The following is a 17,948-nucleotide window of genomic DNA, read 5'->3' as shown; positions in this document are numbered from 1 at the left end:
GGCACTAGCTGTCGCAATTAAATTGTACGCCCTAAGTATCCAGCCGATGGAGAAAGGGGATAGTCGGTGGGAGGAAGAGGATGCGTTAGGGCTATAATCATCATCAATCGTATTTATCGAGCGCTTACTGTGTGCAGAACACTGTACTAAGCGCTTGGGAAGTCCAAGTTGGCAACATCTAGAGACAGTCCCTACCCAACAGTGGGCTCACAGTCTTAAAGGGGGAGACAGAGAACAAAACCAAACATACTAACAAAATAAAATAAATAGAATAGATATGTACAAGTAAAATAAATCAATAGAGTAATAAATATGTACAAACATATATACATATATACAGGTGCTGTGGGGAAGGGAAGGAGGTAAGATGGTGGGGATGGAGAGGGGGACGAGGGGGAGAGGAAGGAAGGGGCTCAGTCTGGGAAGGCCTCCTGGAGGAGGTGAGCTCTCAGTAGGGCCTTGAAGGGAGGAAGAGAGCTAGGTTGGCGGATGGGCAGAGGGAGGGCATTCCAGGCCCAGGGGATGATGTGGGCCCACTTATAAAGATCAGCTTCGTACAATCAACAAGCACACTCCCCGGCTGATGCTGTTTGAGCGACGGGGGTGGTGCCCTTTCTCATCATCATCAATTGTATTTATTGAGCGCTTACTATGTGCAGAGCACTGTACTAAGCGCTTGGGAAGTCCAAGTTGGCAACATATAGAGACGGTCCCTACCCAATAGTGGGCTCACAGTCTAAAAGTGGGCTCACAGTTTCTCATGAGAAAGAATAAAGACTCTTTCTGATCCTGACTCGGACTCTGATTGGGTGGGTAGAGGGAGCCGCCATCCCACACACTCTGCACCCAGTAAGCGCTCAATAAATATGATTGAATGAATGAATGAGTGTTGGGTAGGGACTGCCTCTGTATGTTGCCAAGTAGTACTTCCCAAGCGCTTAGTCCAGTGCTCTGCACACAGTAAGCACTCAATAAATACGATTGAATGAATGAATGAATGTTGGGTAGGGACCGTCTCTGTATGTTGCCAACTTAGACTTCCCAAGCTCTGCTCACAGTAAGCACTCAATAAATACAATTGAATGAACGTTGGGTAGGGACCGACTCTGTATGTTGCCAACTTGTACTTCCCAAGCGCTTAGTCCAGTGCTCTGCACACAGTAAGCACTCAATAAAGATGATTGAATGAATGAATGAATGTTGGGTAGGGACTGTCTCTGTATGTTGCCAAGTTGGACTTCCCAAGTGCTTAGTCCAGTGCTCTGCACACAGTAAGCGCTCAATAAAGACGATTGAATGAATGAATGAATGTTGGGTAGGGACTGTCTCTGTATGTTGCCAAGTTGGACTTCCCAAGTGCTTAGTCCAGTGCTCTGCACACAGTAAGCGCTCAATAAAGACGATTGAATGAATGTTGAGTAGGGACCGTCTCTGTATGTTGCCAACTTGGACTTCCCAAGCGCTTAATACAGTGTTCTGCACACAGTAAATGCTCTATAAATACGATTGAATGAATGTTGGGTAGGGACCGTCTCAGTATGTTGCCAACTTGAACTTCCCAAGCGCTTAATACAGTGCTCTGCACACAGTAAGCGCTCAGTAAAGACGATTGAATGAATGTTGGGTAGGGGCCTCCTCTGTATGTTGCCAACTTGGACTTCGCAAGCGCTTAATACAGTTCTCTGCACACAGTAAGCGCTCAATAAAGAAGACTGAATGAATGTTGGGTAGGGACCGTCTCTATATGTCACCAACTTGGACTTCCCAAGCGCTTAGTACAGTGCTCTGCACACAGTAAGCGTTCAATAAATACGATTGAATGAATGAATGAATGTTGGGTAGGGACCGTCTCTGTATGTTGCCAACTTGGACTTCCCAAGAGCTTAGTCCAGTGCTCTGCACACAGTAAGCGCTCAATAAATACGATTGAATGAATGAATGTTGGGTAGGGACCATCTCTGTATGTTGCCAACTTGGACTTCCCAAACGCTTAATACAGTGTTCTGCACACAGTAAGCGCTCTATAAATACTACTGAATGAATGTTGGGTAGGGACCGTCTCTACATGTTGCCAACTTGTACTTCCCAAGCGCTTAGTATAGTGCTCTGCACACAGTAAGCGCTCAATAAATACGATGGAATGAATGAATGTTGAGTAGGGACCGTCTCTGTATGTTGCCAACTTGGACTTCCCCAGCGCTTAGTCCAGTGCTCTGCACAGTAAGCGCTCAATAAATACGATTGATTGAGTGAACGAATGAATAAAGGCGATTGAATGAATGAACGAGCAGGCGGCGCGCGTCACGTGACGTACGGAGGGGTGGCGTGGCGCGCGGAGGGGGCGCGTGACGCACGGTGGGGTCGCGTGACGTAGGAGGGGGTCGCGTGACGCGTGGGGGCACGTGACGTGCAGGGGACAAGCGACGTGCGGGGGAGACGCGACGGGCGGGGGACACGCGACGTGCGGAGGGGTCACGTGCGCGGGCCTCCGGCCGGCGGTGACGTCACGGGGCGGGGGCGGGGAGAGACCGGGGCAAGATGGCGAGCCACCTGTCGTACGGGCGGGTGAACCTCAACGTGCTGCGCGAGGCCATGCGCAGGGAGCTGCGCGAGTTCCTGGACAAGTGCGCGGGAAGCAAGGTCAGGGCGAGGCCGGTTCCGACCGGATCCGACCGGATCCTCTCCTCAGCTCCACAGCCCCCCCCCCCCCCCACCTCCTTCCCCTCCTCACAGCAATCAATCAGTCAATCGTATTTACTGAGCGCTTACTGTGTGCAGAGCACTGGGCTAAGCGCTTGGGAAGTACAAGTTGGCGACATAGAAAGACAGTCCCCACCCAACAGTGGGCTCACAGTCTAAAAGGGGGAGACAGAGAACACAACCAAACATACTAACAAAATGAAATAAATAGAATAGATAGGTACAAGTAAAATAAATAAATAGAGTAATAAATATGTACAAACATATATGCAGGTGCCGTGGGGAAGGGAAGGAGGTAAGATGGGGATGGAGAGGGGGATATTCAGTCGTATTTATTGAGCGCTTACTGTGTGCAGATCACTGTACTAAGCGCTTGGGAAGTACAAATTGGCAACATCTAGAGACGGTCCCTACCCAACGGTGGGCTCACAGTCTAAAAGGGGGAGACAGAGAACAAAACCAAACATACTAACAAAATAAAATAAATAGACCAGCACTTGCGTATATTTGTACATCTGTATATTTGTTGTATATTTCTAGACTGTGAGCCCCTTATTGTCTCTCTCTGTTGCCAAGTTGGACTTCCCAAGTGCTTAGTCCAGTGCTCTGCCCACAGTAAGCGCTCAATAAATACGACTGAATGAATGACTGAATGTTGGGTAGGGACCGTCTCTGTATGTTGCCAACTTGTACTTCCCAAGCGCTTAGTCCAGTGCTCTGCCCACAGTAAGCTCTCAATAAATACGATTGAACGAATATTTGTACAGATTTATTACTCTATTTTACTTGTACATATTCACTATTCTATTTATTTTCTTAATGATGTGCATCTAGCTTTACTTCTGTTTATTCTGATGACTTGACACCTGTCCACATGTTTGGTTTTGTTGTCTTTCTCCCCCTTCTAGACTGGGAGCCCGTTGTTGGGTAGGGACCGTCTCTATAAGTTGCCGACTTGTACTTCCCAAGCGCTTAGTCCAGTACCCTGCACACAGTAAGCACTCAATAAATACGATTGAATGAATATTTGTACAGATTTATTACTCTGTTTATTTTACTTGTACATATTTACTATTCTATTTTGTTAACGATGTGCATCTAGCTTTATTTCTATTCATTCTGATGACACCTGTCCACATGTTTTGTTCTGTTGTCTGTCTCCCCCTTCTAGACTGTGAGCCCACTGTTGGGTAGGGACCGTCTCTATATGTTGCCAACTTTGACTTCCCAAGCGCTTAGTCCAGTGCTCTGCCCACAGTAAGCGCTCAATAAATACGATTGAATGAATATTTGTACAGATTTATTACTCTATTTATTTTCTTTGTACATATTTACTATTCTATTTATTTTGTTAATGATGTGCATCTAGCTTTACTTTTATTTATTCTGATGACTTGACACCAGTCCACATGTTTTGTTTTGTTGTCTGTCTCCCCCTTCTAGACTGTGAGCCCGTTGTTGGGTAGGGACCGTCTCTATATGTTGCCAACTTGGACTTCCCAAGCGCTTAGTCCAGTGCTCTGCCCACAGTAAATGCTCAATAAATACAATTGAATGAATATTTGTACAGATTTATTACTCTATTTATTTTCTTTGTACATATTTACTATTCTATTTATTTCGTTAATAATGTGCATCTAGCTTTACTTCTGTTTATTCTGATGACTTGACCCCTGTCCACATGTTTTGTTTTGTTGTCTGTCTCCCCCTTCTAGACTGTGAGCCCATTGTTGGGTAGGGACCGTCTCTATATGTTGCCGATTTGTACTTCCCAAGCGCTTAGTACAGTGCTCTGCACACAGTAAGCGTTCAATAAATACGATTGAATGAATGAATGCAGAGCACTGTACTAAGTGCCTGATGGTTTTGACACCTGTCTACTTGTTCTGTTGTCTGTCTTCTCCTTCTAGACTGTGAGCCCCTTGTTGGGTAGGGCTTAGTACAGTGCTCTGCACACAGTAAGCGCTCAATAATTATGATTGAATGAATGAATTAGTGTGGAGCCCCCTTTTTCCTCTCCTCCTCCCCATCCCCCCATCCTACTTCCTTTCTCTCCCCACAGCACTTGTATAATAATAATAATAATAATAATGATGGTATTAAGCACTTACTATGTACAAAGCACTGTTCTAAGTGCTGGGGAGGTTAAAAAGTGATCAGGTTGTCTCACACGGGGCTCACAGTTTTAATCCCTATTTTATAGTTGAGGTAACTGAGGCACAGGGAAGTTAAGTGACTTTCCCAAAGCCCTATAGCTGACAGTTGTATATATTTGTACAGATTTATTACTCTATTCTCCCCCTCCTCCCCTCTCCATCCTGTCACCTTGCCTCCTTCCCTTCCCCACAGCACCTGTATATATGTATATATGTTTGTACATATTTATTACTCTATTTTACTTGTACATATCTATTCTATTTATTTAATTTTGTTAGTATGTTTGGTTTTGTTCTCTGTCTCCCCCTTTTAGACTGTGAGCCCACTGTTGGGTAGGGACCGTCTCTATATGTTGCCAACTTGTACTACCCAAGCGCTTAGTACAGTGCTCTGCACACAGTAAGCGCTCCATAAATACGATTGATTGATTGATTGATTTTACTGGTACATATTTACTACTCTATTTTGGTAATGATGTGCATATAGCTATAATTCTGTTTGTTCTGACGACTCTGACACCTGTCCACATGTTTTGTTGTCTGTCTCCCCCCTTCTAGACTGTGAGCCCGTTGTTGGGTAGGGATTGTCTCTATATGTTGCCGACTTATACTTCCCAAGTGCTTAGTACAGTGCTCTGCACACAGTAAGTGCTCAGTAAATACTATTGAATGAACATATGAATCGGACCGGATCGGACCAGCTGACTTGTCCTCCGGCTCAGCCTCCTGCAGTTGCCCGGAGGGGCCCAAGGCCTTCGCTCGCCCCTCTGTTCTGTGACCTTTTTATAGTTTCATCATCATCATTCATTGTGTATACTTGTACATATTTATTACTCTATTTTATTACTAATGAACATATAGCCATAATTCTATTTATTTTGACGGTTTTGACACCTGTCTACTTGTCTTGTTCCATTGTCTCCTCCCTTCTAGACTGCGAGCCCATTGTTGGGTAGGGATCGTCTCTACCGGTTGTCAACTTGTGCTTGGCACATAGTAAGCGCTTAACAAATACCATCATTATTATTGTACTTCACAAGCGCGTAGTACAGTGCTCTGCACACAGTAAGCGCTCAATAAATACAATTGAATAATGAATGAATTGATAATTCATGAGAAGCAGCAGGGCTCTGTGGAAAGAACACGGGCCTGGATGTCAGAAGGACTTGGGTTCTAATCCCTGCTCCTCCACTTGTCTGCTGTGTGACCTTTGGGCAAGTCACTTCACTTCTCTGGGCCTCAGGACCTCATCTGTAAAATTCAGATTAAGACTGTAAACCCCATATAGGACAACATTATTACCTTGAATCTACCCCAGCGCTTGGAACACTGCTTGGCACATAGTAAGCGCTTAACAAATACCATAATTATTATTATTATTATTATTCATTTTGTTATTTGATAAGCTTTTACTATGTGTCAGGCACTGTACTAAGTGCTGGGGTGGAGACAAGCAAACAGGGTGGGGCGCAGTCCATGTCCTACATGGGGCTCACAGTCTTAATCCCCATTTTACAAATGAGGCAACTGAGGCACAGAGAAGCCAAGCAACTTGCCCAAGGTCACACAGCAGACAAGTGGTGAAGGGGGGATTAGAACCTAGGCCCTCTGACTCCCACACTGTTCTAGTTCTCTTTTTTATGTTACTGTTGACTGCTCTAGTTCTCGTTTTTACATTATTGTTGACAGTGCTCTGCATATAGGAAGCAATAAATACCACTGGTTGATTGTACTGACCACTCTTCAGCGTCGTAAGCATGTTGTGAGCAGGGAATGTGTCCGCCGACTCTGTTGTATTCTTCTGATGCTTAATGTAGTGCGCTGCATGCAGTAAGTGCTCAATTAATTCCATGGATTGTGTTGCAAAGTCTCTTTAGTAATAATAATAATAATTATGGTACTTGTTAAGCACTTACTATGGGCCAAGCACTGGGGTAGATACATGCTAATCAGACTTCCAGTCTTAATCCCCAGTTTAACAGCTGAGGGACCTGAGGCCTAGAGAAGTGAAGTGACTTGGCCAAAGTCACACAGCAGACAAGCGGCAGAGTCGGGATTAGAACCCAGGTCCTTCTGACTCCTAGGTTGTTGCTCTATCCACTAAGCCACACTCGTTGCCCTTGCACTAGGTTATGCACCCTTATTTATCCCTCCCTCAGCCCCACAGCACTTACTTCCATCTTCAACCGCTCACTCTCCACTGGTTCCTTCCCGTCTGCCTTCACACATGCCCATGTCTCCCCCATCCTAAAAAACCCTCTCTTGACCCCACTGCCCCTTCTAGTTATTGCCCTATCTCCCTCCTACCCTTCCTTTCCAAACTCTGTCTACACTCGCTGCCTCAAATTCCTCAACTCCAACTCTCTCCTAGGCCCCCTCCAATCTGGCTTCCGTCCCCTACACTCCACCGAAACTGCCCTCTCAAAAGTCACCAATGACCTCTTTGTTGCCAAATCCAATGGCTCCTACTCTATCCTAATCCTCCTCGACTTCTCAGCTACCTTGGACACTGTGGACCACCCCTTTCTCCTCAACACACTATCCAGCCTTGGCTTCACAGACTCCATCCTCTCCTGGTTCTCCTCTTATCTCTCCGGCTATTAATTCTCAGTCACCTTTGTGGACTCCTCCACCTCCCATCCCCTTACTGTCGGGGTTCCTCAAGGATCAGTTCTTGGTCCCCTTCTGTTCTCCAACTATACTCACTCCCTTGGTGAACTCATTTGCTCCCACAGCTTCAGCTATCATCTCTAAGCTGATGACACCCAAATCTACATCTCCGCCCCTGTTCTCTCTCCCTCCCTCCAGGCTCGTATCGCCTGCCTTCAGGACATCTCCATCTGGATGTCTGCCCACCATCTAAAACTCAGTATGTCCAAGACTGAGCTCCTTATCTTCCCTCCCAAACCCTATCTTCTCCCTGACTTTCCCGTCACCTTGGACGGCACTACCATCCTTCCTGTCTCACAAGCCCGCAACCTTGGTGTCATCCTTGACTCATCCTTGACTCTGCTCTCTCAATCACCCCACACATCCAATCTGTCACCAAAACCTGCTGGTCTCACCTCCACAACATTGCCAAGATCCACCCTTTTCTCTCCATCCAAACCGCTACCCTGCTGGTCCAATCTCTCATCCTATCCTGACTGGATTACTGCATCAGCCTCCTCTCTGATCACCCATCCTCCTGTCTCTCCCCACTTCAGTCTATACTTCACTCTGCTGCCTGGATTATCTTTCCACAGAAATGCTCTGGGCGTGTCTCTCCCCTCTTCAGAAATCTCCAGTGGTTGCCCATCAACCTTCAAATCAAGCAAAAACTCCTCCCTTTCGACTTCAAGGCTCTCCATCACCTCACCTCCTCCTACCTCACCTCCCTTCTCTTCTTTTCCAGCCCAGCCCGCACACTCTGCTCCTCTGCCGCTATCCTCCTCACCGGGCCTCGTTCTCGCCTGTCCTGCTGTCGACCCCGGGCTCACGTCCTTCCCCTGGCCTGGAATGCCCTCCCTCCACACATCCACCAAACTAGCTCTCATCCTCCCTTCAAAGCCCTACTGAGCGCTCCCCCTTCTTCCTCTCCTCCTCCTCCCCATCGCCCCTCCTCCCTACCTCCTTCCCCTCCCCACAGCACTTGTGTGTATATTTATATGTATTTATTACTCTATTTATTTTATTAATGATGTGCATATAGCTATAATTCCATTTATTCTGATAGTATTGACACCTGTCTACTTGTTTTGTTGTCTATCTCCCCCTTCTAGACTGTGAGCCCGTTGTTGAGTAGGGACCATCTCTATATGTTGCCAATTTGTACTTCCCAAGCACTTAGTACAGTGCTCTGCATACAGTAAGCGCTCAATGAATACAATTGAATGAATGAACTAACAATGATAATAATAATAATGGTATTTGTTAAGCGCTTAGTATGTGCAAAGCACAGTTCTAAGCACTGGAGTAGATAAAGTCATCAGGTTGTCCCACATAGGGCTCACAGTCTTCATCCCCATTTTACTGGTGAGGTAACTGAGGCACAGAGAAATTAAGTGACTTGCCCAAAGTCACATGGCCGACAAGTGGCAAAGCAGGATTAGAACCCACGACCTCTGACTCCCAAGTCTGTGCTGTTTCCACGAAGCCACAATGCTTCTGTCTCCCCCGCTAGACTCTAAGCTCATTGGGGGCCTGATTTAACTGAGTCTCGTTTTTCCTCTTGCATCAGTGGGGAAATTGAGGCCCAGGGCTGGGAAACAGGGCCTGCCCAAGCCCATTTCACATTCACAGAGAAATGTGGGCCAGTGCAAATCTTGACGGGCTATTCCTGGGGTGCCAGAGTTCTGGGAACGCTGAGAAAATTGTGTTTTTTAGTAGTATGGTTGAATTTGAAAGGGGGACAAACAGCAGGTGGAATTTACTGTGTCTAGTATGTGTGTCAGTGTGCCTGGCCACAAATCATAATGACTAGTACAGTGTTCTGCTCACAATAGGAGTTCCATAAAATTGTTGAGGTTGTTAGACTCCAAATAGACGGGTAGTCACAATCACAAATTCTCCAGAACAGTATCTGTGGTGAGAACATTGGAGGATGAAAATCTAGCCCTGCTCAAGGTAATCATTAGTGGTCAATTTCAGGGTTGGAAGAAGGGAGCCAGTTTTATTCCCTCTTCATTCATTCAATCGTATTTATTGAGCGCTGACTGTGTGCAGAGCACTGTATTAAGCGCTTGGGAAGTACAAGCTGGCGACATAGAGACGGTCCCCACTCTTGGAATAATTCCCTCTTGGAATAATTAGCTCAGATTCCCCAGATTAGTGAACAGACATCAGGGAAAACAGAGCTCTTATAATTCACAGAGAGAGCTGTTTTAGTTCTGAAATATTATTCAGTGTGTATTGAGAGTATGGTGGATTCAGAGTTCTGTGTATATTACAGTAGTTTGATTTGTTTTAAGATAAGGGACAGGTACTAGTTGGCTTTCTTGATTGGTTGGCCTGTTGACTCAATCACCTTGCCCCCGCCCGTCTCACCTCGCTATGCTCGTACTACAACCCAGCCCTCACTCTTCGCTCCTGGGGGTCAGATGGACTTGGGTTCTAATCCTGGCTCCATTACTTGTTTGCCATGTGACCTTCAACAAATCACTTCTCTGTGCCTCAGTTACCCCATCTGCAAAGTGGGGATTAAGATTGTGAGCCCCATGTGGGCAGGGACTATGTCCGACCTGATTACCTTATATCTACCCGGCGCTTAGTACAGTGCTTGGCACATAATAAGAGCTTAACAAATACCATTTAAAAAAATGATCTCTTTGTGAGAATGGACGGGATGGGGATGATGAGGGGTTTCTTTGGCTGAGGAGGAAGGGCATTCCCGGCAAGGGAAGAACATGTGAACATATTATACTTAGACTGTGAGCCCCATGAGGGACAGGGACTGTGTCCAACCTAATTCACTTGTGTCTTTCCCAACGCTTAGAAGGGTGTTTGACACATAGTAAGTGCTTAGCAAATACCATTTAAAATCCCCCAAAAGCAGTGTGTCAGAAGTGGAAGGGTCGAGAGAGAGGGACAGTTGGGGGATTTGCTTGGGAGGAGCAAAAAGTAAGAGCCGGGGAATAACCAGAGAAAAGAATGGATAGGAAAGAGGAAGCCAGCTAATGGGAAGCAGCGTGGCCCAGCCGAAAGAGCCCAGGCCTGGAAATCAGAAAACCTAGAATTAGTATCCCGGCTGTGCCGCTTGCTTGCCGTGTGACGTTGAGCAAGTCACTTAATTTCCCTCTGCCTCAGTTTCCTCTCCTCAGCTTTGAGGAGAGGAATGATGTGCTTTGATCAGAATACTTTGGAAGCTAGTTGAAGAGGGGTTCTAATCCTGTGGGGTAGTCTTCCTTCAGAAACTTGTACTACAAAAACAGTTGGAGAGGAAGGGACAAGTTGAAAAATATTTGAGCGGAAGAACCAGCCGAGTGTGTTCTTTCAGTCGTATTTATTGAGCGCTTACCGTCTGCAGAGCACTGTACTGAGCGCTTGGGAGAGTACGCTACAACAGTAAACAGACACGTTCCCTGCCCACAGTGAGGAGACCCAGAAGTGTCTGTGGCTTTAAGCCCGTCCCACATACTCTCATGTTCACGGACATCAGAACTCAAGGTTGTCCCAAGGCTCATACGGCCCTAGTTATTATTATTTATTTATTAAATTGTATTTATTGAGCGCTTACTGTGTGCAGAGCACTGTACTAAGCGCTTGGGAAGTACAAGTCGGCAACATATAGAGGTGGTCCCTACCCAATAACGGGCGCACAGTCTAGAAGGGGGAGACAGACAACTAAACAGAACAAGTAGACAGGCAGTCTTCTTCATGAAACTAATCCTGGCTCTACCACTTGTCTGCTGTGTGGCCTTGGGCAAGTCGCTTCACTTCTCCGTGCCTCAGTTATTTCATGTGTAAACTGGGGGTTGAGACTGTGAGCCCCACACGGGACAGGGACTGTGTCCAACTCGATCTGCTTTTATCCACTCCAGGGCTTTAGTATGGTGCCTGGCACATAGTGAGCACTTAATAATAATAATAATGGTATTAAGCGCTTACTATGTGCAAAGCACTGTTCTATGGGCTGGGGAGGTTAAAAAGTGATCAGGTTGTCTCACATGGGGCTCACAGTTTTAATCCCTATTTTATAGTTGAGGTAACTGAGGCACAGAGAAGTTGTCATCAATCGTGACTTTCCCAAAGTCTTATAGCTGACAGCTGTATATATTTGTACAGATTTATTACACTATTCTCCCCCTCCTCCCCCTCTTCATCCCCCCGCCTTACCTCCTTCCCTTCCCCACAGCACCTGTATATATGTATATATGTTTGTACATATTTATTACTCTATTTTACCTGTACATATCTATTCTATTTATTTTATTTTGTTGATATGTTTTGTTCTCTGCCTCCCCCTTCTAGACTGTGAGCCCACTGTTGGGTAGGGACCGTCTCTATATGTTGCCAACTTGTACTTCCCAAGCGCTTAGTACAGTGCTCTGCACACAGTAAGCGCTCAATAAATATGATTAATGATTGATTGATTGACAAATACCATCGTCATCATCACCCAAATAAACGTCCTTCATCGTTAATGACTTGTGAATGAGTAGAATCTTTCAGCGAGAAAAAGAGATTGTACAAGTTCTACTTTAGAAAGAGGTGTAATTTCTTATTACCTGCTAATCAAAGGGAGTTAGCGCTAGGAAAGAACAGAGCAACAGTTAAACAGGTCAAAGGAACATCATGTGCCATATTGGGTCACATAATGAAAAGAACACCCTATGGAAACAGAGAGTCCCCTAAACAAATTATGGCCAAGTGTACCAGCTCCTGAGCATCAGAGCCTGATGATGATGTCCATGTGTAAACAAAATGCTGGGCCTCTTGCTCTTTGTTTTGCTTGAGAGCTATAAGGTACTAGAGTTTATACAGGCATTTTAGTACAGCATGGCATAGTGGATAGAGCCCAGGACTGGGAGTCAGAAGGTAATGGGTTCTAATCCCAGCTCCACCACTTGTCTGCTGTGTGGCCTTGGGCAAGTCACGTAACTTCTCTGTGCCTCAGTTACCTCCTCTTTAAAATGGGGGTTAAGACTGAGCCCCAGGTGGGACAGGGACTGTATCCAAGACAGCCCCAGGTGGGACAGGGACTGTATCCAACCATATTTGCTTGTCTCCACCCCAATGCTTAGTACAGTGCCTGGCACACAGTAAGCACTTAACAAATACCACAGTTATTATTGGTAGTAGTTTATAGCTCGAGGTTTAAATCTAGGGATTTCTAAGAAAATGTTTACAACCTTCTTAGATTGTGAGCCCCATGTGGGACAGGGACTGTGTCCAATCTGATTATCGGTCATTGATACTTATTGAGTACTTACTGCGTGCAGAGCCCTGTACTAAGCCCTTGGAAGAGGACAATGCAACAGAATTGCTAGACATGTTCCTTACCTAATCTTGTATCTACCCCAGAGATTGGTGCATAGTAACTGCAAATGCCACAGATTTTCAATGGAAACTGTAGTAATTTGAATTCTTCTCCTTCTTTACAGGCAATAGTTTGGGACGAATACCTAACAGGACCATTTGGATTAATTGCGCAGTATTCTCTTTTAAAGGTAAGTGTTCCCCAGGATTTGTCTGGGCTATGACTACTGAGATATTGGTCCACGACTGTGATGAAGCCTTGCCAGATAGGTCAGATTTGCAATATCTTAACTGTTGATTAAAGTCTGGGCAGTTGTGCTGTTGCAAACATTTTTCCCCCTTCCCCGGGACTTGCTTGTTGCTCTCCTCTCTGTCATCACCTCAGGGAGAGATGTAGAGAGTTCTCCCCTCCAGCCCTCATTCTCGTGCGAACAAGCAATCAATAAATACGATTGATTGATTGATTGATTGATTGATTGAACCAAATGTAAGTCTTCCTGTGGGCCCGTGCATGGCACAGGCAAAGAGAAGAAACCCAGCAACACCTCCCTCCCCTTTTTAAGCTGTAAAATGGGGATTAAGAAGGTGAGCCCCCGTAGGACAGTGGACTGTGTCCAACCTGATTATCTTGCATCCGCCCCGGCACTTAGTACAGTGCCTGACACATAGTAAGTGTTTAACAAATCCCATTAAAAAAAATCCAGGGTTAACTGGGTTTGGGAGCAGTATGGAACCATGAGTCCGTATTTTTCCGTGACAGTATGATCTTTGATTTCATGATGGACTTTTATATTGTTGCTTCCACAAAGTATTTTGAAGTCTTTTGTTCTTCCATTCATTGTGCTATTAACATTAAATCTCTATGAAACATTGCCCTTCCTATCAATGCTGCTGCCTCATTGGTAACTAGAGTGGTTGTCCAAGTGAAAAAGTGGCATTTATGGAGCACTTACTTTGGAGCCCTTGGGAGAGTACAACAGAGTTGCGAGGCGCATGTCCTGCCCGTAAGGAGTTTGCAGCGGACCGACGGTCCTGTGCAGGAGTAGACAAGTCAAACGTTCACCTCTTTGTGAGCTGCTGTGTGGATCATCCACTGGGCTCTATTATTTATGATTTTGGCTCCATGGGAGCAGTGTGCCCGCACCCCAGGCTTTTCAGCAGTGGGCAGAGCCACCAGCTGTGTGAGGTCGGGCTAGGCGGGGCCTCAACATGCCCACCCCTGGCTCTCTGGCTCCTGACAAGGCCTTCTTCTGCCCATCACTGCCCCACTCTGTCCCCCGGGAACGCCAGCTGTCCACCCCCTTGCCACTTGAACACCCGGTTGCTGTTCACACCACTCCTGCTCTCCACCATACCAAGCCTCTAGTTTGCAGCTCTCTGGGTCACGCAGCTTGGCCGCTGCCGACCCGGTGTGTGGCTCCCAGTCCTCCCTACCAAGTGCTGCTGCCTTCTTTAATGGTGATCATAATAATAATAATGCCATTGGTTAAGCGCTTACTGTGTGCCAGGCACCGTTCTAAGCGCTGAGGCTTCATTCAGTCGTATTTCATTCATTCATTCAGTCAGTCGTAGTCATTCTTCATTCAGCCGTATTTATTGAGCACTTACTGTTTGCAGAGCATAAGCGCTTGGAAAATACAAGTTGGCAACAGATAGAGACAATCCCTACCCAACAATGGGCTCACAGCCTAACTGAGGGGAGACAGACAACAAAGCAAAGCAAATAGACAGGCATCAATAGACTCAAAATAGATAAATAGAATACACAATATTCTAGAATAGAATAAATAGAATAGATATATACACATCATTAATAAAATAGTGTAATATGTAAAAATATACACAAGTGCCGTGGGGAGGGGAAGGGGGTAGAGCAGAGGGAGGGAGTAGGGGCAGTGGGGAGAGGAGGAGGAAGAGGAGAGGAAAAGGGGGGTCTCCATCTGGGAAGGCCTCCTGGAGGAGGTGAGCTCTTAGTAGGGCTTTAAAGGGAGGAAGAGAGCTAGTTTGGCGGTTCTGTGGAGGGAGAGCATTCCAGGCTAGGGGAAGGATGTGGGCCGGGAGTCGACGGCGGGACAGGTGAGAACGAGGCACGGTGAGGAGGTTAGCGGCAGAGGAGCAGAGGGTGCGGGCTGGGCTGTAGGAGAGAAGGGAGGTGATGTAGGAGGGGGCAAGGTGATGGACAGCTTTGAAGCCAATACGGAGGAGTTTCTGCTTCATGCAAAGGTTGATAGGCAACCACTGGAGATTTTTGAGGACGGGAGTGACATCCCCAGAGCATCCCTGAGATGAAGACAGAGAGGTGAGCAACAAGCTAATCAGGTTGGACACACTCCCTGTCCCACATGAGGCTCACAGTCTTAATCCCCATTTTACCTCATCTGTAAAGTGGGGATTAAAACTGTGAGCCCTCTGTGGGACACGGAATATGTCCAATCTGATTACCTTATCAATCAATCAGTCAATCATATTTATTGAGCGCTTACTGTGTGCAGAGCACTGTACTAAGCGCTTGGGAAGTACAAGTTGGCAACATATAGAGACAGTCCCTACCCAACAGTGGGCTCACAGTCTGAAAGGGGGAGACGGAGAACAAAACCAAACATACTAATAAAATAAATAGAATAGATATGTACAAGTAAAATAAATAAATAAATAGAGTAATAAATATGTACAAGCATATACATATATACAGGTGCTGTGGGGAAGGGAAGGAGGTAAGATGGGATGGAGAGGGGGATGGGGGGAGAGGAAGGAAGGGGCTCAGTCTTATATCTACCAGGTGTTTAGTACAGTGCCTGGCACATGGTAAGCACTGAACAAATACTATTTGAAAAAAGAACATCTCTTTGCGAGAGATGCCCTGGAATGATGAGAGAGTGAATGTGAGTTGGGGAGAGAATTTATGGGGGTTGGGGAGATTGTGAGGGAAAACTGGCTGGGGAGGAAGGGCATTCCAGGCTTAGTGAATACTACTTTTAAAAAAAGTAGGACTCCAAAGAGCACATTAAATTCCAACTCCAGTCTTTCAGTTATAATGTCTTCGTATTTGTCCTAGGAGCATGAGGTGGAAAAAATGTTCACCCTTAAGGGAAATCGACTGCCTGCCGCTGATGTCAAGAACATTATCTTCTTTGTCAGACCCAAGCTAGAGCTGATGGACATAATTGCTGAAAATGTGCTCAGGTATTTTTTTTTTTTTTTTTTTTGGCGTGGAGGAGAATTGAAAAGTGAGCTCATGAAAGAAGGAGCCGGAAATTCTTAGAATTTGATTACGGGAAAGATCCTGGCAGAGCCTTCCACTAACCTCTCTAATATATATTTAACATGACATACTGAAGAGAGCTCGGGCCTGAGAGTCACAGGACCTGGGTTCTACCCCTGGCTCTGCCACTTGCCTGCTGTGTGGCCATTGACAAATCATTTAACTTCTCTGTGCCTCAGTTTCCTCCCCTGTTACATGAGGATTCAATCCCCATTCCTCCTTCCTACTTGGACCGTGCTCACCTTGTAAGACAAGGACTGTGTCCAACCCGATTAGCTTGTATCCAACCCAGCACTTAATACAGTCCTTGGCTAATAGGAAGCACTGAACAAATACTCCCTCCAAGGAGCATTCCCGCTTTTGGGGGGGATTGAACTGTCTTTGAATCCATCCGTCAATCCTATTAAGTGCTTACTATGTGCACTGTACTAAGCGCTAAGCGGATACAATATAACTGAATTTGGTAGACACGTTTCCTGCCCACAAGGACCTTACATTCTAGAAAGGGCCTGACTTTGCCCAGTTGTTTCTTTCTCATTGCATCTCTCCTCCCCCTGCCTTTTACATGGGGAATGGGCTGAAGATTAAGAACCTTATAGCTTTACCCAGCGCCGTACCGAGCTCTGCACAAAGTAAGAGCTTTCCAACTGTCAGGTTGGTCATTTGAAGATAGACTGATAGAGAAAGTTTTAGTTTAGCCTCTCAAATTGGAATAAAGACAATGTGAAAGAGAATGGCAAAGGGAAGAAAATCCTTCAGAGACCTGAGGAGAGCTGAATATCTGTGTTTACTGCCTAGGTTTGTATAATTTACCTGGAAAATTTCACTGCCCTGGAAAGTCCCTCAAGGTCCTGAGACTACTTTGTGACAGTGTGGCTGTCCAGGTGAGAGGTGAGGGGGCTCTGTCCGATCCTCTGCCCATCGCCAAAACAGCCAAGTCCACTTGGGGCCGGACCTCTTCAATTCTTTCTAGGCAGCCATACTGGAAGATGCAATAAGAGACCTCGATTGAGCTGCTAATCATTAATAAGTGTGGTATTAAGTGCTTACATGCTCCAAGTACCGTAGAAAGCACTGAGGTAGATAGTCAAACACATTTATTGAGCTCTTACTGTGTGCAGAGCACTGTACTAAGCGCTTGGGAGAGTACAGTGTAACCATAAACAGACACATTCCCTACTCACAATGAGTTTACAAGTCTAGGGGGGAGACAGACATTGGACACAGTCCCTGTCCCACATGAAGCTCACAGTCTATGTAGAAGAGAAAACAGGGATTTAATGCCCATTTTACAGCTGAGTAAATCAAGATACAGAGGAGCTAGGTGACTTGCCCAAGATCACACAGCAGGAAAGTGACAAAGCCGGGAATAAACGCCAGGTCCTCTGACTCCCAAGCGTGTGGTGTTTCCAGTAGGCCATGCTACATCCCTGTCAGAATACTCTTCTGCGCATCTACGAAGCTCTTCCAACTCTACGGACGTTGAGCATTAATTATCCAAAGTCCTAGAGACGGTAATTCAAGAATTGCTGTATGCAGAAAACCACGCACAAGGCATTCACCCAAGAAGACATGAATATGATTTTAACTGCCTCACTGAGTCAACCAGGCAGGGTAAAATGTCAGCCTGCCCCAGGGAAGCCATACACACAACCAAAAATTGCTACTGGCAACACGGAGCTAAATACCATCACAGAATTCTGTTATCTAAGCAGCCCACCGACCAAAGATTCAATAATAGGGAAGTAAAATGAATCAAGGAGGCCAGCTCATCCTAGGGGAGACTGTCAAACAGAGGGTGGCATCTGTGAGGTCTGAGGCTCCAGTTACCTGTAGTGCTGTCGTGCCTTATCTATGAATCTAATAATAATCAT

General features: G+C 46.0%; 1 protein-coding gene across 1 annotated transcript in view; it reads left to right on the top strand.

The window, feature by feature from the left end:
- The first annotated feature begins 2,538 nt into the window (after nt 1–2,538).
- VPS33A (VPS33A core subunit of CORVET and HOPS complexes) overlaps nt 2,539–17,948 on the top strand; it is a 36,845-nt gene continuing 21,435 nt past the window's right edge. Inside the window, exons 1-3 of the mRNA XM_038763738.1 lie at nt 2,539–2,640; nt 12,938–13,003; nt 15,868–15,995. Coding sequence (XP_038619666.1) covers nt 2,539–2,640; nt 12,938–13,003; nt 15,868–15,995 — 296 coding nt within the window. The remainder of the gene's footprint in view (nt 2,641–12,937; nt 13,004–15,867; nt 15,996–17,948) is intronic.

This window comes from Tachyglossus aculeatus, chromosome 21 (assembly GCF_015852505.1).
Source record: "Tachyglossus aculeatus isolate mTacAcu1 chromosome 21, mTacAcu1.pri, whole genome shotgun sequence".
Taxonomy (NCBI): domain Eukaryota; kingdom Metazoa; phylum Chordata; class Mammalia; order Monotremata; family Tachyglossidae; genus Tachyglossus; species Tachyglossus aculeatus.
Note: the sequence above shows the minus strand (reverse complement) of the source record. Positions and strands in the feature narration are given on the sequence as shown.